Raw genomic sequence first — 24,470 nt, 5'->3', positions numbered from 1 at the left:
ATTATATCAAGTGACACTTTTATTTTTATTTACTTTTATTTCAACAATTCAAATATTAATTTAGTCTTACCATAATTTGTCAAATTTCACTTTAGTCCATCGATAAAAATAAAAAAAAATTGTACACACACGCATCGCGTGTGCATAGTGACTAGTAGTTGTTATGAACTTGAATATATTTTATTTAGTCGGCAAACAGCTAAATACTTTAAAAATATAATTTAATTAAAATTTTTAAAAAATAAAGATATATTTATTTTAAAAAAAGTAAGATTTTAAATTTTATATATATATATATATATATATATATATTATTGTTGCATAAATTAGTAAAAATTTGATTATTAATTGTACTCTACTAAACATAAATTTTTTGTTATTTTATATTTTATTTGATATATAAAATATTAAAAATAATAGTAATTATTATTGGTAAATGGAATCATCCATAAACTAAAGGGATTATATTGAACATGATCTCAAGTATGGAGAGTCGATTGAAAGACATTACGAAATACAGGGGCTAATGTGAAATAACTTATTAGAAACCAGAACACGCTTAGAAGTCTCAAAAGCCACTGAAGCACCAACTTGCTCCAACTTTTTCTTTCGCACATTGTCAGCAATCGCTGTTTTAACAAACAGTGGAAAGGATCGGTACTCCATAATCATCACCTGGGTAATCAACATTCTTCTTTTTATTATTATTTATTTATTATTGGAGGAATTTATGCTAGGCTGAATTTTGTGTTAATGGCAGCTGCTCGCATCGTTTTGAGTTTATTGAACCTGGGTTTTTTTTTACCTTATGGGTATAGTAATTCATTCTTGTACGTATTATACTTTAAGTGCGAAATCGTGTTCGAAGCTTTCGGTGTTGAGTTTTGGCTACGCGAACTTGAGAAATGGCGTGAAAATTTCAGGTGAAATTTTTTGCTGGTGTTGCATAGAGTTTGCAGATATGCTTAAATTATTTTCCATTGTTTTTTTTAAATATATGGGATATTGTATTTTGTCGTACTGTCTCTTTGTTTCAATTCTATAGTTGTAAGATATTGTTCTTACTTACGAGAAATTTATTAATGTGTTAAATGATAAACCTAAATGCATGTGTGCTGTTTAATCCTTTTAGTGTTATAGATGTCGCTGCATCTTGGAAATATATCACCTCACATTCGTAGAGATGACCTGGAACGTGTTTTCCGGAGGTTTGGGAAGTGTACTATACGGGTGCTGGACAAATATGGATTTGTTGTTTTTGACTACCCTGCGAGTGCTGAAAAAGCTCTGAAATCACTTAGAGGCAAAAGGATATGTGGAGAGGCTATAACTCTATCTTGGTCAAAGCGGCAACCTCGAGGTTGGCAGGGACTTCCTAGAGGTGGTAAAACATATGAGCTGCCAATCAGAAGACATTTGGTAAATGAAAGTGTTGATCAAAGATTGGGCTCAAATATGAAAGACAGAAACAAGATGGATTATGAGCGGGAAGATGGTCAAGTCAGGAATCTCGGTTCTTTCGATCCGGTCGATGATTCACGTGGCTATCATCCAGATGATTTAAAAAGTTATGTTGGGGAGAAGGATCATGCTTTTTCAAATGATTATCTGGAAGTAGGTGTCGGGAAGAACCATTTGGAAGTTGATAGGTGGAGAGAACAGGTTGCGGATGAAAATGGTTTCAAAAATACATTTGAATTTGATCGGTATGAACCTCGTGAAAGCGACGACGAAAAGGAGCAGGAAGAATATGAACATGCATCTCCATCAGATGGTTCTCCTTCTGCCAGGAATTCTAAAGAGAGACCAGGAACTGAGCAAAATGGTCAGTCAAAATCTCAGAAGACTTGCTATACATGCGGGGAAGTGGGTCACAAAATGAATGTGTGTCCATTAAATCTGCTGAGATCAAGATCACGAGGAAGGCTGCACCAACGTAGTGGCATTGTTCCCATAAGGCAACAGGAAAGTAACAGGGAGCCATCCACCTCAAGAAGTCGTTGGAGATTGCTGAGACGTGGAGATTCTCCCTTTCGAAGGATAATTCCTAAATTGTGAAGTAAGAAACAAAATGATAAAGAATGTGAAAATTACGAGAAACATCTTTCAAAGAAAGCTAGGGGGCTATTGCCATCTTCAATTCGCGACCATAAGTCATTCAGATCTGAGTCACTTTGTAGATCTTTAAGGTGTTTGTCTCCATCTCCTTCAAGTTCCAAGTTCAAATCAGTATCTTCCAGAAACAATACCCAGTCTTTTTCTTTGAGGCCTACAACATCATGTCACTCTGGATCTAAAGCCCTCAAGTCAAGGTCTGAATCGAGGTCAATGTCTCCTACATCTTCAGCATTAGCTGTAGGACTTGTTAGAGATTTATCTTCTTCCCGAAACAATAGACCAACAGACACCAAGGATTCTATTGTAAAGGTTGCTGGTCTTGTTCACAGTGGCAGCGAGGATTCGTCTGAACAAGGTCGGGATGAAAGGAGTGTTTTAGCTTCCATTAATCCCGAAAAGTTCACTGCTGCAACGGAAAATGAAGATGAAGCTGGACTCTCTAAATTGGATAAGGAAGAAATGAGAAAGGATTTCTTGGAAAGGGATGATGCTCTCTGTGAGTCTGTCTCCAAAGGTTCGGGTTCACTGTTGGAATCTGAAGTACGAAAGTCAGAAGATGACTATAGTTCTGCAGGAAATTTTTTATCATGTCGTATGAAGGATGTGAAAGGTTTATTCAACCTAAGAATCTTATGCTGGAAGATATATCAGCACCAGACCCTTGTATCACCTCGGGAACTAATGCTGTCAGTTCAGTGAGAATCTCCTCACGGGAAATATACATGGTCTTAAAGCATTATGGCCTGCGGCACCCAGAGGAAAATGAAAATTACATTCCCGTGGATACTTATTTCGGGTCTGCACGCTTATGGCCTTGGGAAATAATATACTACAGGAGACTGAAAAAGGGTTGTTCTTATCCAGCTGAGAACCATGCGCAGAGGGTTGCTCAGAATAAAGAATTTGGTATCGTTGATAAATATGATACAGGAGACCGAAAAGGGTGCTTGATCCGGTACCTGCTTTTTTCTTTGCTTCACATCTTTGAGTGATTTGTTTAAATAATTTTATATTTGTTCTCTGTTAGAATTTCCCCAAAACTCTTATCAGACATGTGCCATTCACTCGTCGTCCAAGTTTTCCCTACTTTTACGTGTTACTGCATCTTCCTAAAAGAAAATGTATCTGCGTCTCTATAGCATCTACTTATTCAGTTTATTTGATGATATTGGGAATGTTCCTTTTACAAAGTTCACCAAAATTATTTTGGTTTGGAGGATTAGCTCTAAAGAAGTTAGAAAGAATTTCAAGTGAGGAAAAGGTTTCTATACTTCATGTTTAAGTAAATCAAGATTATATCTCGGAGGCAGACTTTGTTGTCTTGTTTGCTCAGTCTTTACAAATGTTTTACATCTTTTTTTGATATTGGCTTTCCCTCTGTTAGGATCCACTGTGAGCATGTCCTCTGTTATCACCTTTGTCACTGGCAGCCCGTTGCCCATTCTTTCCAATTAATCAGCCCCTGTTGTCATCCAAAAAATATTTTTTGAACTTCAAAACTAGTTATGTGGGAGGATTGTTGTAATTCTGCAGCTAGCATTATTTATCACTATTGGGACTTTGATAGAAACTTGAGTTGCATCTTATCTATGTTCCAGTCTTACATATCACCCATTATTTGGTTCATTCCATGAGTCCTCTCTTACACTGCTAGCAACAACTAAAACAGTTTAATCTCTTATATGCAACTGGAAACTGGCTTGATGATATGAATTCATGCAGTTGAACATGCTGTGGTTGTTCATTTTTCATACTTTCTTGGTGAAGAGCCTACGGAAATCAATGAACTGGAAGCTATTTCTACAAAGGAATCTCTTCGGTTGAGATTGACTGGCCAAATTCACTGTGGAGCTAAGTGGCATTGTAACTGCAATTCAGGGATGAGATAATATTGGCATATATTCTCTTTAATTCGGTATTGATAAAAGATTGAAGAAAACTATTCATTCTACAATCAACTATGTTTACCTTAGCGGAAAAAAATTGGGTTTCTTAGACGCTATTTCTCAATCAAGTATTGATATACTTTTTTACTGCTTTTTTGTCCTAATAAGTTGCACATGATCGAACATGCTATTGAGTTCGTAAAAAGGTTGGGACGATAGCTAGCAAGTCTTAAGTTTCAGTATAGTATTTACAGTCAAAATTTCATGAAGTTTAGTAGTTCCATCTAAAAATCCAATCGATTATGCACTTTTGAGTTGCCTTGCCTACCAAAAAATAGGGTTTATCCAAGCGGGCAATTGATGTATCCTTATTATTAGGAATCAAACTTGCAATTTTTGTTGTGGTTTGTATTTTGAGATCCTAATGACAATTTTAGAAAGGGGAATTTTAAGTTAAAAGAAAGATAATGAAAAATGTACCAAATGAGATTCTTTCAAGAAAAAAGCCAAACAAGATGTATATGGCATGCCTTCGATAAGCTTAATACTTATATTACGTCTTACGAATATGTCATTAGCCAAGTTAAACGTAAAGTTGGTGAGAATAAAACTTATATTTTATATAAAAAAAATTTATCTAAAATATTCTCTTTTTAATATAAACACTGTTTAATTTCCAGTTCAATATCCCTGCCATCAGATGTTTCCACCTTCCTAAGTTCCCCATGCTTTCTCGAAAAGAGGAATTACTTAAAAATAAGCGCAAATTATTAGAAGAAAATAACAAAACTAATGCTCCACCAATATTACTACTACATTGCTTTTCCTCATCTTTTTGATTAAGGGAACTAATTAAAACTACGTACGCAGCTAATATATATTACCATGATTTCGATTAATTTGTTACGCGACGGGCCCGACAAGCTAGCTAGCCTAAGTGTCGGATCCCAAAATATGAAATGGTTCACTTTTTCTGGTCGGACCCAATCTTGGCCGAGTTCTTGTTAGTGGTCGTGTTGTAATCATGGATGACATCGAGTAAAACGGTGGTCTTGCATTTTGGGCATCTGGGATCTTCTGCTGCCAGCATGACATACATGAGGCAGTTGGGGCACCCGACTAGCATCATTGATGTGGCTTCGGGGCTGGTCGAGTATCGGAGGCACTCATCCGACGACAGGCATGAGCTCGGTGGGGACGTCGGCGATGCGGTAGAGGATCGAGGAGACTCCACTCGAGGTTGGCTGATTGATCTTGGTGGTGACAAGTTGAGTTTCAGCTCAACTTTAGGCACATTCCTTCGACTCATTGCGATTATGTATCGACTGTCCAAATTAGTATGAAAACAAACAATATGCTTATATCTTAAGAATAAGGGTGGGATGTAAGAGGCTAAAATTAACAAAAAAATTAAGAAACACGATATCTTATTTATTTATTTATTATATAGATTAGATAAAACATAGAAAGTATAGATAAATTTCAAAATAAAGGGGGTGACTACCTACCACTCGCTCCTCGATTTTTTATTTTTTTTTTAATTTTTAGAAATATTAAATTGATAAAACATGGCTTAACTTGGATACAAAAGTATTCTATTTTTTTCAAAATATAATTTTTGAGAGTTTTTTATTTACAAAAATAAAAGCTAGAAGGCATTTTATGTCCAAATGTTGTTTATAATTAAAAACCATTACTTTCCATCTTTTAAAAAATAAAAATCTCTATTTTTGGTCTTTTGGATTTTGTGTTCTCGACACTTCGAAACTCCAGAATAAAGCCCATTCAAACCTTGATAAACTCCTCAAAATTCCTCTTGTTCTTTCAAGAAAAATAAAAATTTCGGATACCAAGCATCGTTTAAGGTGAAGAAATATTCTTTATTATTACAGAGCTCATAATCATAACATGCATATATATAATACCTGCAGATATGAGAAATCCTTATTGCCAGCCAAAAACTCGATCAAGTGTATGTCTAAAAGAAAGGTGGGGGTTGGCGCCGTTAACGCGGCGGTGGGACAGCAGAAACCACCAGCTCCCACGGCTGAGAAAGCAATTTGAAGGGACTTAAAAATTCGTGGGTTTTGGATCAAAGAGGCCACTTTTATATACACAAACACACACATAAAAGAAGTGTGAAGAGGATGGAGAGAGATAGGATGGACGACTTGTTTAAAAGCCTAGTAATTATGATGTGTAGTGAACAGTTGTACAAAAGGAGAGGAGGGGAATTGAATTGGAGGAGTTAATGGTAGAAGACGAGAGTGTGTGTCAAATTGATCGATGAGCAGGAAAATGTATTAATTGTTGGGGCGGAGGAACACTGCACAAAAGGGAAAAGCTGTAATTTACACAAAAACTGCACTAGGAAAGCCGTCATTCATTGCTCTCGGATCATTCAGTGTGTGTAAATGTGTGTGTTGATTCAATTCCAAGAAAAAGGTTTTGAACAACTTAAGTATTAAATTAGCAATGGCTTAACCAAATAATTGATTCGGTTAGAAAAATGATCGACACATGACGATTGTGGATTATTAATTAATGTACAAAAATATACAAATATAGAGATAAATTTATGTGATGTTTGTGATCATTTTTCAAAAAATTATTTTTTTAAACTCTGAAATAGACCCGAGAAACAATAATAACAACCACCAATAATAATAAAAAAAATTATTATCACCAGTATGATCATATTTATTGAGTTTCAAAAGCCAAGAATAATCAAATATCATTAATATTTTAGTAAAACAATAAAATTAATTGCTATTAAAACAGTTAATTAAATCTTCAAGTTTTGCTAATTAATTGTTGTGGCCGTCAAAGCCGTGAAGATGATTTAGTGTATCATTTATTATTATTCAATAGTATATAAATTGAATTATGAAATTTTTTAGTTACAAAATTAATTGATAATGGTTGTCAACAGGAAGTTGCACTTTAAATCTCTTCATTTATTCAAATCTATGAAGACCCACTTAAATTAAAGGAAAATCAAATATATGATTAACAAAACAGTAACCCAAATATCATTTTGAGTTTAATATGACATTGCAAAATTAGGTTTCCTTGATTCCGTAAATTTTTTATAAGGAGTGTGTAATAAAGACAAATACATGAATTTGCGTGGAGTGATTGAATCGTGGAAACAGACGCTCTTTGCAATGACGCAAGAGATCAAGCAACGTGTCCTCGAAGATCCATGGGACTGAGATCGTTCCAATACCCTTGTTCCATCAACTTCAATTCAGCATTGTACGCGCAAAGTGCTATAAAGTAGTTCATGAACTTACTCATCGTATATTTACTTAGGGAAGTAATTTGGGTTTTGTTGATATTATTCCCTTATTTCTTGGTACATGTCATTTATTGGTGGCTTATCGACTTAGGCCATCTCCAACTCATATCTTTTATTTTTCATCATCTATCCTCTAAAATAGATATTCATGGTCTCTATTTTCAAAAATCTTCTCCAACCCATATATTCTATCCTCTAAAATACTCTATTGTCATTACATTGTTCATTAATTCTATTTCATGACTATTATAAATTGTAAATTATAATTAATTCATGCAAAAAATAAAACAATTAAAATAAATTTTTCAGAATTAAATAATTCAAAATATAAAATATAAAATGGACAAAAAAACTATTTAAAATTAAAAACATTTAAAAAATTCGAAATTTAAAAAAGTGGCCAAAAAATTATTTAACATTAAAAATAATTAAAAAATTCAAAATTATTAAAAAATTGGCCAAAAAATTTGATAAAACTACCAGGGTTATATTGCAATTTTCATAATGGTAATTCTGTAATTATTTGTATCTTTCACCCCATCCTCCATTTGAATAGTTGTCCTCCATTTTTAGAGGATTACTATTCCTTCCTCTAAAATGGAGTAGACAAATAAAGATGGGTTGGAAGAGAATCCATTCTCTATAATAAAGGAATACTCCATTTTGGAGTTGGGTTGGAGATGTCCTTAGTATTGTCATTGATCTACGAGACTTGAAATCACATCCTTCACAGTATCAAATTTACTTCATTTATGACGGTGTTTTATTTCATCTTCCACAACATTCAAACCGAGTAGCTCCAGGTCAAATCCATAATTTATCGAGTGTGAATACCTCCAATTCCATACGATACAACAATGTTTGGCTTGACATTTGTTTCTTAATCACATCACGAGCGCATATTCAAAAAATATCGTTGAATAAAAATGTTTACTCCGATGCTTGTTTGGCCTGCCAAATTAAAAAAATTCATAAATAAAAAATAAGGGATTATGTTTTTTTTTAAAAAAAAAAAAAAGAGAAAGAGAGAAGCGATATACCACATATGAATATAAATAAATGTGGCCATTTATTTATTAAAAAAAGCCAATTTAAAGAAGCGAACATTATTGTATATATTAATGGAAAAAGAAACCGATGCAATAAATTTCTTAATGGTCAAACGGCATTCGATCAAGAAAGGAGTACAATATTGAATCGAACGAAAATACATACATGATGTCAAAATGTAGATTTTACTATTCTTTCTGAACTTATTAATTATTCATATTTTATTGTATCATAATAATTATTATGCGTAGAACTGAACATTTGTCTATTTACCAAAAACTATAGTCAATTATAACAATTTAACTCAAATATTTTAAATTGTACAACTCAAGCACCATATTTCGATTGTTTTATCAAGTAATTGTACTTGCTGAAATCAATGAGAATCAAACATATGACATTGACTCCGATTTTAGTTGTAAGATCGAGTGTTAGCTGATTATGATAGTGATGATACAATTCAGATATTATAAACTTTAAATCAATTCAAATATCTATCATATTTCGATTGTTGTACTTAGTAAAAATAATTATTAATTTAATTTAAAGAAGGACAGTGGAGTAGACTATAAAACTATGGGCCTGTGACTATAAGTTTAATTCATTAATTATTGATATTGATTTGACTTTTAGTTTAGCAATTTATTAAAAGGAAACTGGTATTGTCACTCCATCATATCACATCACAACATAAATATTTGCGTTTATGACCAATAAATTGTCTGTCGGGACATTATATAAATATATAATTCTTCAAAATTCCCGAGATAGATTGATAATTATTTTTTCAAAAAGCATTTAATAATTTTTTATGATAAAATAAAATAGGATTAAAATAATAATATAGTATGATTTAAATGTAATTTTTGAACACCTCAATTAATAAAATATAATTACAATATATTTTTGATAACATTGAAAATAAGTTATATGTTCATTTGTTGGGTGAGATTTTGTGTTGAGAGTGGGCTGCGAAGTTCTACCATTCAAATCGAACAGTGTTTGGTTTTTAAGAGGGAAGTATCCGGTGCCTAATGGGATTTGTACACACACACATTTTATCTTATTATCAAAATAGGGAATTTTTTTTCGTTTTCTAGATCTCACGTTTTGCGATTTTGATCTACTATATTATCAAAATCAAGTTTTACTCATGTATATTTAATTATTCTTTAGAAATTTTGTTCTTTTATTTGTAAAATTAGTCATTTTTTCATAAAAGTGTTTACATGACACTAGACACAAAAATTGCTAAAAAAAACAAAGATAATGAAATAAAACTGAATTCAATAACATAGAGTACTAAAAACCGAAAAAAAAAATGACTAAATTTACAATTTTTCCTATCAAAATATATTAAAATTAATGTCCTTTAGCTTTATTCCTCCCCGCCTCCGATTCATGATATCCGGCAATTCATGAGGGCATTCAAAAGTTTTGATGGATGATGAAGTCAATTTAATTTATTTTGTACGAGAAAAAATTATGTTTTAAGACATTATATTAAAACATAATGTTTTTTTAAAACCAAGTAAAGAAAGAAAAAAACTCATGAACCTTTGAACAATTTTTGTTCAAAAGAGCTACTAATAACCATGTATTATAATTTAATTACCAAAATATAATCTAAAATACATTTACGTAACATTTTGTTTTATTAAATATTTATTAATTTGGTTTGGTGAAGATGCTTGAGTAATATACGTAGGCCCTCCAAAATTGATAAGATTGGGTGTTTTCAAAATTTCTTTTGTGAATTTATTGGTCATTAATTAATTACAGTCACGATTTTGGAAAATGTATTAAAAGCCTTAAAATAAATGATACATTATAGTTCTGGTGAAAAATTCAGATCGTAAAAACCATATCAGTTGAACAATGAAACTTTTTATTCATTGCATTTCAGTACCATTTATTAGTAAAATATTACAATTTCGTTTGCAATAAAAGACTTCTGCAAAATGATGAGCACAAGAATTTCATTCACTTGCCATGTGATTTATTATAGGCACATAAGGATAATTAATTTAAAAATTTTAAAAATATGTGAAAGTAGGAAAAAAATAGTTTGTTACAACAAAAAAAAAATACAATCAATTGAGAAATATAAAAACTAAACTTCAAATATTAGAAAATATTTTTCAACCTCTAAAGAAAATTGATTATTCACTTTTCATTTTAAAAATCGGTTTTTTGTGTTTTTAACCAAATTTATTTTATTTTTTAATCGGGTTAATACAAACCCAGAAGCTAGTGTTATCTTGATTCTTATTATTCAAAAGTGATTATGATATTTTGGTAAATAAATGAATTTTGTTTTCTAAATACTCTTATCTCCAGTGTTTTTTCTAATCTAAAATTAGATGTTATATTCGTTTACACCATCAATCCCTATATTTTGCAAACACTCATATAATAATATTTTTGGCATTCTTTTTTTCCCTGAAATGACTAAGTAATTCTTTAGTTTCCTAGTATCGATAATCAATATTGCTAAAAAAAATTATCAATAATCGATAATATTTAAAAGATTCATAAGAAAAATAAGATTTAAAATATAAAAATGAAATCACCGAGTTTTTGTAATCTCTAAATATGTTAATCTACTCAAAATCTGACACTTACGTACAGTTTTCAAAAGTTGGATCACACCCATATTTTTTCTATACAAAAACTTGTGTGAGACGGTCTCACGGATCGTATTTTGTTATACGGATATCTTATTTGGGTCATCCATGAAAAAGTATTACTTTTTATGCTAAAAATAATGCTTTTTATTGTGAATATCGGTAAGGTTGATCCGTCTCACAGATAAAGATTCGTGAGACTGTCTCACAAGAGACCTACTCTTTTTTCTAATGTTGTGTCTCATGTTTAATGATCTCATATATCTATATATCTGTGAGATGAAGTCTATATCTATAGTGAAAAAGAATATATTTGACATTAAAAATAATATTTTTTACTCAATTAACATATATTACACAATATTTTTCATAACATAAGAAATAAACAATGGTTTTTTGTCGTAAAAAATAATAATACATTGTGCATAAAAAAGTAATATTTTTCATGGTCCGATCAGATATATGTCTTATAAATTTAATATATGAGACGATCTCACTTGAGTTTTCCGGATTCCATTTGAAGAACAAAATTTATTTGTGGAATCATCAAAATGTTTCACAAGTACAAAAATTGGCCATCTCCAATCTATGAAAGTGAGAATTAAAATTTCTCAACGTCCCCTCCATTGAAGTGAATGCACAGAGCATTAAGTGATATATGTGCCCTACTACACAATTAGTCTTTTAAATACGTAGAAAGACTATTTTCATTAAAATTTATTGCAAATTGAATTGAATCATTTAAATGTTGGTTTTGAAGCGATCACATCGGTAATCAATTCATTGTTGCGTTTTCCTGTGAGGGCTTTTAATGCCCAAATTAAAAATATAATCTTTGAAAATTATGTTTTTATGATGAAAAAATAAAAATATATTTTGCTAAAGACGTCATGCCCAATCATGCAATAGAAAAAAGTGGAGACAAACATCGAACCAGAAATCCTAACATCTATCTTTTTATTTCGAACAAATTAAAAATACCTACCTAAGAGGATATAGATCTTCTTCAATGGGCTCTTAGCCCATACACTCGAAGGCGTTCTTGGGGTGATCTGGTAGCCCATACATTAATTTTATCAAAAATTATATCGGGTAGTAATAGTACAACTCTAATCTTTTTAAATTGTACGATAGCGAAAACATCATATTTCGATTTCTTTACGCAACAGGTAATTATTACGCTCAACAAGAAAAGTATATATTGCTTTTACTTGGCGTGTGAAATCGAAAAGAGATAAATTAATTTAATTTAGATGAAAAATTAAATAAGATAAATATGTTTATTTTTTCTTTATAAAATATATGAGAAAAAAAGCTTCACCGACACACCAAAAATCAAATACAATATCACTTCATGTGATGCATGCATATTTCAATATTGAATATATATATATATATATTCTTCCCTTTCTGCAATGTCTTTCAACATTTTGTTAATGAAAGTAATTTTTTTCTTCTGTTTTATTATATGGTATAAGATTATAAGACTGTCAATTTAGAAACTAAAGCAATTCCAACTAAATATATGTGGGAATATGAGACTTTGTGACATCAAAATAATACCACAAATGTGATATATGTTGTGGTAAATAATGTATTTTGATGAAGATATGATGTGCAAAAGTAGAAAGTTTTTAGAAGTGGCCAATCTTGAAAATTTGTCATATTTTTGACTCGCAAAAGTAATTCCAAATCGGCATATTTTATTTTTATGGTTATCATACACACACTTAAGCATACATTAACAGTTAATCAAATATGTTAGTAGACCTAAAGCACTTTAATATTTTATTAATTAAAGATGGTGATTAATGTTCAACTAATATAGGTAGTGGACAATAAAATTTAGATAAAAAGAAGAGAATAGGAGCATCTCTCTGCCGTTTCAGTGGGTAGGTTTCACAAATTTGGTAATTTAAAATTAGCAAGCTTATCTCGATTTTGCTCCACAACAAGGGTTCTTTTGTTTGATTATGTGGATTATTACCCATTCAACCAACAGCAAGCCGGACCAAGGAAAATTTTTATTAGGAATTCGGGAAAGAATTCAGTAGAATCATTCTCTCTTTTCTTTTCTTTTTTTTTTCCATTTAATTATCACAGCAAATATGGATTTGTAAATGAGAAAATTGCAATGTGGGTGTATATATATTTCTACATTTGCGATTTAGTCAAGTTTCAGTCTTAGTTCGTTGCCTTTATTTATTATTATTATTATTATTATTAATGTTGTTGTTGTTTAAAATGTTGGTATTTTTTGGCATGACGTGTGCGATGTCACATCAGCACTTCATAATAAAAATAAATAAAATTTCCAAATAATTGAAATTGCAAATAAAATAATATGTTTGATTAAAATTTCAGTTTTCTACTTTATAATGTTATCAACCCTTCAAGTTGACGACGTTCATTTCCATTTGTACTAAATGGCGTTGATTTAAAATTTACGTGCTTGGAACTTACTTCAGTTATGAATTAATTGTCAACACATTTTGCATTTATTTATAACTTTAATTGGATAATAATGTTATATTCTTCTAATTTGAATTTTTTTGTCTTTTAACTAGTTTTCCACTTTTTGTAGCAAATTTCCTCACGATGTGTTCCTATTTGAAATGAAAATTTTCATACGATTAGACTTTAATTTCAAACTTATTTGGATGTAGAGATTTCTTATTCACAATTGCATGAATAATTATGATAGATGGATTATTATGAATAACACCACTCACAAATTCGAGACAAGATCTTGAATTCGAGAATTAAATATAACAAATTAGGCAAAAATTTGTTTATGAGACAAATCTCTTATTTGAGTCATCTATGAAAAAATATTATTTTTTATTGTGAATATCGGTAGGATTGATCAATTTCACAGATAAAGATTTGTGAGACCGTCTTACAAAAGACCTACTCAAAAAATTATTCTTCTGGAGGAAAAAAAGAAAAAAAGAAAAAAAAAGTTTCAAAATTATTTCATAAACCAAGACTAGATCAATCCACTCAAAACACATGATATCAACAAATAAAGGAGAAAAATAAACAAAACAAAAGCGGGCACCCACTCCTGAAAAGATGGATACTTGAATAAAATAGCTGTATTACTTTGACTTGTAGAAATGTTCAGAATTATCCAAGTTAGGTATATATCAAATTAGCAGGCCTGCCCTTACTCTATATATATATTATATACACGCACACAAACTATGCAGGGAACTGAACAAAGCAGCTAAGAATTCTCCAGTCAGCCTCAGAGATTTCGCCGGAACCCGCTTCTGTCTCCACGGGGGTGCGCGTCATTAAAACATTTTCATTTTTTCTTCAATCCGAAATATTAATCATTTTTCGTCTTGGGCATGCGCACGATATGAGTTCATTTTTCGTTATTTTTAAAAAATTTGAATTCAATAACAATAAATTTATACTGCTTGGGATACAAAATACCATGTGTCCTTTAATTGAATTCCGTTGGCTATATTTTTACTTTGTCTCCTTTATTTAGTTCCAGAAAAAAAAAATTATATTCGTGGATGTTATTTGGCAGTAAACTAACTCTCCAAGGAATCAACATGAACGGCAGCGCAGTCCACGGCAGGTAAAAAAAACAAATACCCAATTAAATATTAAATTTCTTTATATTAAATTTCTTAATAACTTAAATATAGGACAAATTTTTTATATTTTGGCTAATATTTTCATTTTGAAAGATCTTGATGATATAATTTGACTTTCGTAAACAGGAAAATAAGTTTCGAAAAACTAAAGAACTATATGCATGGTTGATTCGTAAAAGTGAAAAAATGAAATCATAATTTTTTAAGTGACCGAATTTTGAAATTTAATCTGTTTCTTTTGTATATTATTTTAGGAAACTAATATAATTGTATATTTGGGAAAAAGGTTTCTGTTTATTTATTTATGAAAACAAGCAAAAACAATAGAAAAGAAAAAGGTTATTTTACCCAAGGTATATAGTTCTTAAATGGTACACATAATTTAATAATAATAAGAATAGATATTTATTCAAGTGGAAAAGGTATAGTATATTATAATTTTTTTAAAAAAATATTTATGTGTGACGTAATTTTGTGATTAAATGATAGCACTTAAGTAAATAGTATTACTGATTTCTTGAGATTAAACAATTAGTTAACTTTATAAAAATACATCTAGGTTGGAAGGCAAGGTTGCAATTGTGACCGGCGGGGCAAGCGGCATCGGAGCAAGTACCGTTCGCCTTTTCTTCGAAAACGGCGCGAATGTCGTGATCGCGGACGTCCAGGACACCCTCGGCCAAAACCTAGCCAACAACCTGGACAGCACCAACACGCACGTCTGCTACATCCACTGCGATGTTTCAAACGAAGACGACATCGTAAATCTAGTCGACACCACCGTTTCCAAATTCGGCCAACTCGACATAATGTACAACAACGCCGGCATCATGAACGGCGCCTTCGAGAGCATCCTCAACACGAAGAAGACCGACCTGGAGCGGATGCTGGGAGTCAACCTGGTAGGCGCACTTCTGGGAGCCAAGCACGCCGCAAGGGTGATGATCCCGAATAAAAAGGGATGCATACTCTTCACCGCGAGCTGCACGACTAAGATCGCCGGAATCTCCACGCATTCCTACGCGGTTTCGAAACATGGGATCGTCGGGTTGACGAACAACTTGGCAGCGGAGTTGGGGTCTCACGGGATTAGGGTGAATTGCATCTCACCATTCGGGGTGTTGACTGGAAGTGATCAAAGCGAGGAAAAAGTGAGACAATTTGAAGGGTTCATGGGAGCAGTGGGGAACCTAAAGGGGGGAGTCTTGAAGGCTGAGGATCTTGCAAAGGCTGCCCTTTACTTGGCTAGTGATGAGGCATCCTATGTGAGTGGGTTGAATCTCGTGGTGGATGGTGGGTATAGTGTGGTAAACCCTACTTTGATGAGGGCTAGTACGAGGTGATCCAATTGTTCTGCATGTCTTCCTTGTATCAGTAATGGGAAAGTTTGACGATATACATAATAATGCAATGCTATTTCCTAGAGCGAGTGTACTCAATTCCATCTAAACAAAAATAAATAAATAAATAAATTTGGTTATTGAATTCTTTGTGCTGTAATCGGTTACTAAACATACTATTTTATTAAGTTTGAAATATATAAAGTAATTTATTTTAATAAATTTGCAACTTATCTATCTACCATATCATAATAAGATATCTTTATCTTTATTTTCAACTTTTAAATTAAATAATCATATCACTAATTTATTATAAAAAACCATTTTTAAAATTTTAAATTCTAATATAATCTCTTGAATTAACAAAAAAATTATTTAACATCAAAACTTTTAGTATGTATGCAAGTAAAACATGAGAAGGGAGACTAGTATATATAACTTGTTGCATATGAATGTTGGAAAAATTAAATTAATTATTTTATTTCAACAAAATATTTAAGAACTTTTTTCTTTTTGAAAGTAAATATTTAAGAACTTATTATTGAAGATCTAATACATATATTTGGTTTACATTTCAAAACAACGGCGTACAATTCAAACTTTGTGGTCTTTTTGAAAGCGACATGTTTAATTCTAAAGGTGCATGATTTCAAAGGCTACTAGCTTGGGAGAAATTTATAAAGGCATCCACGTTCATTATCATTACAATATTCGTAAGATACACATGACACGTACATATTATATTAACACATTTATTTTCCCACATTCATTTAACATTATATGTAAATATATGCAATTAATGGGAACCACGCTTTCACTTTCAAAATCAAAAAAATTATAAAATATTAAAAAAAAAATGAAGTGATGTGAGCGTTAATGCACTTCTAGAATTAAACAATGTGTAGCTTTGAAAAAGGCCACAGATTTGTATTGAAATGTAAACCGGAAGAATATTCAGGCTAAAGATAAATCAACATCTGTTTTCAAAATAGAATAGGTCTTTTGTGAGACGGTCTCACAAATCTTTATCTGTAAGACGGGTCAACCCTACCGATATTCACAATAAAAAGTAATATTTTAACATAAAAAGTAATAATTTTTCATTGATGATTCAAATAAAAGATCTGTCTCACAAAATACGACCCGTGAGACCGTCTCACACAAGTTTTGCCTTCAAAATATTATACTTTCTGAAAAATTGATTAAATTTATAGATTTTGAAAAGATGTTAAAAAATAAAAAACAAATAGTATTTGAAAATAAATGTGAAAACTGTATTAAAAAAAAAAAGAATGTTTAATAAATAAGTGATTATCATACTAGTTTTTTTTTATAAAATAACAAAAATATTTTTATTAGAGAACACATTTAATTTCTCTCTTCATTTTATTTGAATTAATGTAAAGAATAATTTTGAATTAGATAAAAATATTATGTGTAAAAGTTCAAGAAGAATTTTCATTCATTTATCAAAATGCCAGTCATTTTTTGAAAAATCAGAATCATCTTGAATATTTTAAATTTTAAATTGGGGCCTTGGGCAGAAGCAAAAAAGTTAAGAAATACCAAAAACTGCATTAATCTTTTTAATATTGGTTCGAAAATATATTAAAAGAAAATTGTCAAATAAGTTTAATAGATAGTTAAACATTAAAAAATTGAGAAATTATAATCTAGAATTACCGAATGGCTACCTACCGTAGTTGAGAAGGAGAAAAGTAGCAGGCAACGAAGTGGATTCACATGATCAGGCCTTTTGATTCACCACCATCGACTCGTGCAGCAAATGGTCAATGCGTTGACGTAAAGACCAAAACCAGAACGAACTGTTTTTTGTAATTTTGAGACTTATATTTTTAATAACTTGAAAATTTATATGCATTTATTCTTAGAAATTTTATGTTTATATGTTATTTAATCTAATAATCAATTTAATATAATTAAAATTACACTAAAAACTACAAACATTTTTTCATACTTGATCTTGTTATAAACTCTCTTAAGCTTGTGAAGCTTGAAACTTGGTCGTGATGCCCCACGCTTCTTAAAACTTTTGATATTGGCCATGGTAACATGTATCGGAGATTATTGAGATTTGATCGTATGTGTTCCTTATTAAAAAAATGTAAATTCTATATATACTTGATCGTATGTTTCATGGAAAGAATTAAAATTTATGCATAAAAATACTTCAGTTGTTCCATATGTAATTTTTAGATATCTATATATTTTACACGTTTTTATGATATTTATAATAGGGTTTTTGTGCACTTATCTCTCTCTTCTATGTTATAATTTTTGAAATTAAATGACAACTAAACTAAATATAGAAAATGTGAATGCAAAAAACTCATTATAATCTAAAACTGTAGTACCCTAATTGAAATATAATATAATATGTGTATTATTTTCCCTTATATTAAATATATTTAACACTCATTTTTCTTATATATTATAATTTTTGCACTTTTAAAGAATGTAAGTGTTAAATATGAAATATGATAAATATCGAGAAGGTTAATACAAACGTCATACAAATCATTGTGTTTCCACTTGTTAATCTCTTATTTTCATTTTTTGAGAAATGTATATTTCCTGTAATTTATAATGTTTTAAATTAATTACTTTATTTGTTGGTAAGGGGTAGGATGACAATTTGAAAGTTAGTTTATTTGACTTAATTATAGATAATAAAAATATTATTTATTGTAAAAATAATAATAATAATAATAATAATAATAATAATAATATAATATATTTTTTTGGTTTTATTTGACTTATAGCTAACAAAATAAATAATAAAATCGATCGAGAACTGATTGTTTCTATCCATAAACTAAATTTTAATGACAAAATAAAAAATTTCGTGACTTTCAGTGTTATTTTGAAATACGTACTTATTCAAAATTCATGTTAAAATTTTTTATTATTTTTAAATAAAGTAGACCGAATTAACATATTGTATACAATTTCAATCTTGGGTTCCTTGCGTCTCTTTCGAATCAGACACCAGAAAGAGATTGTTAACCCATCAAAACTCGACACAAGCACGATAATTAATTTTTATATTGTATTTTCGAGAAAAATATAAATTATATACTCTAAAAGCATTCCTTACCAAAATTGGTCATTGACTTCCAAGTTTGAACTAACAATATTAGCTTTAATTTATTTTAAACAATTTATATATATATACATATAATTTACTTATCATAAATTAACCTTCTATTTCACAAAATTCGAATAATTAAATGTGTCAGTCATTTGTTTATGTTTGACTCAAATTTTATAAATAATCGGTAATCAATTATTCATATATTATATATTTATTATAATTTGACAAGTCAAACGGTCAGATATTGACTATACCGTCCAATTATGATAATGCTGGTTCTTTCGTGTTAAAATGAAAAAGGTATATTTTTGGGAAATAAATTAACGACAGTCTACACGATGACCAATTCGTGTAATAAATATTATATTTGTAACATTAATTAATGTAAACAAACTATTCTTCATATCTAATGACGGCACGCAGTTGCCGAATGGCTGACCACACCAAACTTGGTAAGCGGAAGCCCTGTATATTCAAATTACACTAAAACCAATTTTACTTTCATCAAACGATATCATAATTTTAGTAAAATGGCTGATATAAAAATAAAAATAAATTTATCATTATAATTTTTATTGATAGTGTTTATGCTTTGCTGAAATTTAGACAATAACGAGAGAACCGACGTGATGTTAATTTTCAATAAAATGTGATATACAAAGAATTACTCTAGATATTATTTTATGTTTGAAATTCGAAGTAAATCAAAAAATACGACGGAGATAAAAATCATTAATGTGTCTCTTTGTAAATTATTGCGTTTCAAACATGTACAATATCAATGGATGTATTTATATGAAATTAAGTATATGAAATTTTTATTTAATGAAATTATTTCACATCTTAAATTAAACTTCATGTGCACAGCGCATTACAGCGTTTTTGAACTGGAAAAAAGAAGACAAAAGAGCATACATGTTAGGCTAATTTGGTAATTGTACCACCCCATATCTCGACACTATATAATGACCAAATGTTAACCAAAGTTTCCAGTATTCTATTCAAAGAAATCAGCCACCGTAAAAAAACTGATCATGATCACTTCACCACCGCTAACCGCTGCTGACGCCACGGTGGAGATAGTAGAAACCACTGGATTTTCCGCCTTGCCTCCACACGTCATAGAATCACACGTTCTCACACGTTTGGACGGCCCAGCGCTCGCCTCCGCCGCCAGCTGTTCTGCCACACTCCGCCACCTTTCCGCCCAAAACCACCTCTGGACTAAATTATGCCACTCCAAATGGCCTTCCACCACCTCTGCCCGCGTAACCCACGTCATCTCCACTTTCCCCGGCGGTGGCTCTCGTGCCTTTTTCTCGCGCGCTTTTACAAACGCTACGCAGAGTTTGATCAGCACCTCCACAGTTCCACCTTCGGAACTGATCTCATCCGTGGATATCCACTACGAGGACAAACTAATCCTCTCCAAACACCAGGAAACAGAATCATTAAGCGACTGGTTCCGGTGCTCACCGTTCAGAATCGATCTCCTGGAGCCCAAAGAATTTGTCCCCGCTCCCATCAAACACCCAGAATCAGGAGACGAAACATGCGCAGATATCATCAACGGCATGACTCTAAGTTGGATACTGATCGACCCAATCTCACGGCGAGCAGTGAACCTCTCCTCCCACAAACCCGTCAAAATTCAACGCCACTGGCTAACCGGGGAAGTGAAGATAAAGTTTGCTTCAATCCTGGCCGCTGAAAACGGTTACGCACTGTGCAGCTCTGCTGTCACTCTCGGCGGCTCCGAATGCGGACAGATGCAGGTGATTGAAGTGAGCTTGGAAATGGAAGACACGGATGGAGTCCACTTGAACGGGAAGGACAGTCTGGTCATTCTTCACCGTGCTTTGGAGGGAAAAAAGGGCAGTGAAGCGAAGTTGACGTACGAGGATTATCTGGAGATGCGGAGGGAGATAAAAGAGAAAAAGGTGAAGACTGAGGAAGCTTTGGATATGTTCTGCTTGGGTTTTGGGGTTTCCATTTTGGTCACCTTTTTGCTGTTTGTTTTCTGCAGATTGACAGCGTAGTCGCGTAGAGATAGAGGAAAGGAATAGGATACTAAAATTTATACAGAGTGAAGAAAAAGACTTTTGTACAAAATCATATGAATGTGTAAAAAAAAATTACCATATTAAAATTTATTGATTTATTTTCAATTTCAATCTCTATTAGTTTGAATTACGGTCAGAGGATAAACTTCTCGATTATATTTCTTTTCGGGATGTCACATTAGAATGGATAGGTGCCCAATAAATAATTTAATTATGACTTATTTGTATAGTCACGTCTCTTGTCAAATATATAATTATTATATGTCAAAAAATATGTATAATGTCACATATAAGAGAAGCGAATCCAAATCATACGTTTAATTATACACCTTGTACTAAGATTCGAAAATTTTAATAAATTATAAGATTTAAATACGGCAATTGCGTTTGCTTACGAAACCCAAACGGATGGTGTATGATCATTTAACTATTCAAGTTATAGTTCCGAAAATCAAATATACCATTAAATCTTTTAATATGGAAACATTTCATCTTCGAAGTTTAATCTTGCCATTTCAGATTTTAAACAAAAACAAAATCAAAGTTTCATCAAATTAATTACTCTTTAAAGAGATTTTAAAACAATACAAAAATGATTTGAGTACGAAAATGTAACACTGTTATTATAATAAAGAATTATACGATTTAAAGATTATAGGGAAAATTGTAATTATTCATAAATTATTACGGATGATTTGAACGCCAAATAATGCACAGAATAATACTTTCATCAAAAAAATAAATGTGCACCTTATTTCTCCAAACCCTTGAACTTGCCAAACATTCACAGGCTAATGCACTACTCACATACCTTATATTAGATCCATTGCCCATGCCATTTTGTAAACGAGCCACATGTATTTCAATAATCTTATGTGATTTACACCGGAAGTATTTCACCACCCGACTTATCTTTCTGGCAAAGTACACAATTGCAGCTCATTCATTATATAACTCGAGGGGCCATCAATTATTCAAAGCTGGTTCCGGGGGTCCTCTAGCTATAGGCATGCCGCCACCATAGCCTGATCTGGGCTTAGCGTAGTCCACAAATATAACACGCCCATTTAGTGTCTACAGTAAGCATTGGTTTGGTTAAGATTAAGAAGGCTATAATGAAATCAGAAAGATAAAAAAGCATAGGGAAACCTTTCCATCCATTTCTGTGATGGCTTTCTCTGCCTCGTGTTCAGATGCGTAGGAAACGAAGCCAAAACCCTTTGATCGGTCTGATACTCGATCCATCACGATTGTAGCTGCCAAAACAAATAATTTAGACATGAGAGAGAGAGAGAGTGGCATTTGGCTTGATTGCGGATGAGTTCTAAGTAGGTAGTGATAGTTTTTAATGTACCTTCTATAACTTGACCATACTGAGAAAAGGCCTCTGATAATCCATCTTCTGTGGTATGATATGAAAGTCCTGTGATAAATTCCTATTCATTAAGACATCATATATCTCCTTTAAAATGGGGCTCATTGTTTTTATATTTCCTGTGAAATTTCGGTTGAAATCTCAAGTTCTCTAACCTACAAAGATGAAATTCAAGTATTTGATGTAAATTTAAATGGAATATACGACAAACATAATTCAACAGCGGATAAACCTAACGAATAAAAGAACAATTATTCGCACATTGCTAAGTCGATACAATTTTATGCCTATTTGTCTCGAGCTCGATGATGGCAACCCAAAATCTTTATCATTCAGAAATGAATGTTTGATGTAAAAAAGACGGGTTGACATTCTAATTAAAGATCAACTTTCAGACAGTTCTCAATTGACTTTCCAACTCAGGTTAAACATACTTGGGTTGAGTCATACTTTACGCTATTGTCAGCTCAACCGAGAATGATAAGTTTGTAGGCTATCTTTTGATAAAGATGACACATACCCTGAGCACACATAAGAATTCAAAAACATGCTTCTACAAATCATCTAGAAGATTGTATTTCATATAGTGACCATATTTGAAGCATAGACACTGAATTTCTCTCCATCAAACCAGAATGTCCCCCACATTAGGAGATTCAGGGGTAGTCTCGTCCAGTGTTGAACCAAGGGTTCCAAATATGAGGGGCTTACATAATGAGTATTTGGGGGCTGAAAAGATAGTTTTTTGAAAAATTACGCCAAGAGGTTTTAAATATTTTTGGGGCAGCCTTGTACCAGGAACCGTTTACTCCTCTGGTATATTAAAGTTTCCTAGGCTTATATTTTGAACAGGTTGAAGGGAAACTCGTAGTCGTGGCATTGCTTTGACACTGCCAAATCTTTAAAATCTCTGACAAAGTTTGGATTGTGTTATTTGAAATCCTGGATTTTAAATCCATAATTTCTATTTGATTTGATTTGTTTGGATAAATTAATTTGGACGAGTTTCACACTTTCACTCTAATCTAAGTTGGACAATTTTATTAACAATGAAGATGATTTTGAATTCACCCAAAATAGATGAAATTTGATATCCATAATCAAATCAATTCCTTCACTTAAATCCATCCATCCAAATTCAACCTCTGAAAACATAAAACAATAGCCAAAACAGATGGCAATCTAGCAAAGAAAAAATAAACAAAATCAAAGACGAAACAAATCAATAACCAGGCATTAGATCAAAACCTAGCCTAAGAACTACGAATTTGAGAGCCAAAAAATCAAAGTTCCAAGGAAAAATGATAAAACCTTCTTAAACCCCCGATTGAATAATGTCTCCAAAACGGAGGCAGATTCCCAAAATTAATATCCAATTCCATTCAGCTCAATAAATGTGAACTCTTTGAGACACCTACCTCCGACGAAAAGCTTGGAAGCTATGCCTCGGCAAGACAGTAGAAACGCCGGAGATGATGACAAAAGGCTGGAAGTGGGATCAGAAATGCGACCAAACATGAAATTCTTCGATAGATTTCTCATGGCCGCCATGCTTGCTTCTTCCTCTGTTTTTTATGTAGCAGAACTAGAGAGAGTCAATTTATAATTACCAAAAATTGATGTAAATTGCTATGACACCCTTCAAGTATTTTAAATTTTTTGGTGGCTAAAATCTTATAGAAAATGAATAAGTCGAAGCTTTCTTTCACCATAATATATATTATTTTAAATTTTTTGGTGGCTAAAATCTTATAGAAAATGAATAAGTCGAAGCTTTCTTTCACCATAATATATATATATATATATATATATATAGTTTTGATATGCTGCACACCTACCGTGCACACCTATGTGGGCACCGATTAGATGTCACTCACCCATGGGATGTGATGAAATATAGAAAAATTGTGTATCCAATGGGTGGGTGACACCTCATCGGTGCTCACATAGGTGTGCATGGTAGGTGTGCAGCATATCAAAA

General features: G+C 31.8%; 3 protein-coding genes and 1 pseudogene across 5 annotated transcripts; 3 read left to right on the top strand and 1 right to left on the bottom strand.

The window, feature by feature from the left end:
* Positions 1–693: 693 nt before the first annotated feature.
* LOC140971790 (uncharacterized) lies at positions 694–4,131 on the top strand (annotated as a pseudogene).
* A 9,989-nt stretch (positions 4,132–14,120) lies between these two features.
* Positions 14,121–16,081, top strand: LOC140971788 ((+)-borneol dehydrogenase 1-like). 3 transcript variants are annotated; one of them, XM_073434278.1, is made up of 3 exons: positions 14,121–14,271; positions 14,527–14,577; positions 15,156–16,081. In XM_073434278.1, the coding sequence occupies exons 2-3, from the start codon at positions 14,552–14,554 to the stop codon at positions 15,937–15,939; spliced, it is 810 nt and encodes a 269-aa protein (XP_073290379.1). In that variant the 5' UTR covers positions 14,121–14,271; positions 14,527–14,551; the 3' UTR covers positions 15,940–16,081. The 3 variants fall into 3 exon arrangements, with proteins under 3 accessions (XP_073290379.1, XP_073290378.1, XP_073290380.1); XM_073434277.1 differs by having other exon boundaries at positions 14,135–14,271; positions 14,485–14,577; XM_073434279.1 differs by having other exon boundaries at positions 14,161–14,267; positions 14,525–14,577.
* A 3,835-nt stretch (positions 16,082–19,916) lies between these two features.
* Positions 19,917–21,257, top strand: LOC140962086 (probable F-box protein At2g36090). The gene has a single exon (XM_073420946.1). The coding sequence runs from the start codon at positions 20,086–20,088 to the stop codon at positions 21,088–21,090; it is 1,005 nt and encodes a 334-aa protein (XP_073277047.1). The 5' UTR covers positions 19,917–20,085; the 3' UTR covers positions 21,091–21,257.
* A 564-nt stretch (positions 21,258–21,821) lies between these two features.
* Positions 21,822–24,090, bottom strand: LOC140971787 (small RNA-binding protein 11, chloroplastic-like). The gene is made up of 4 exons (XM_073434276.1): positions 23,908–24,090; positions 22,469–22,537; positions 22,264–22,370; positions 21,822–22,188 (listed from the first exon to the last, which is right to left on the bottom strand). Exons 1-4 carry the CDS (start codon positions 24,038–24,040, stop codon positions 22,081–22,083), a joined length of 417 nt encoding a protein of 138 aa, XP_073290377.1. The 5' UTR covers positions 24,041–24,090; the 3' UTR covers positions 21,822–22,080.
* Positions 24,091–24,470: the final 380 nt, after the last annotated feature.

This window comes from Primulina huaijiensis, chromosome 2, assembly GCF_012295235.1.
Source record: "Primulina huaijiensis isolate GDHJ02 chromosome 2, ASM1229523v2, whole genome shotgun sequence".
Classification (NCBI taxonomy): domain Eukaryota; kingdom Viridiplantae; phylum Streptophyta; class Magnoliopsida; order Lamiales; family Gesneriaceae; genus Primulina; species Primulina huaijiensis.
The sequence above is the reverse complement of the archived record's forward strand: the minus strand, read 5'-3'. Positions and strand labels throughout refer to the sequence as shown.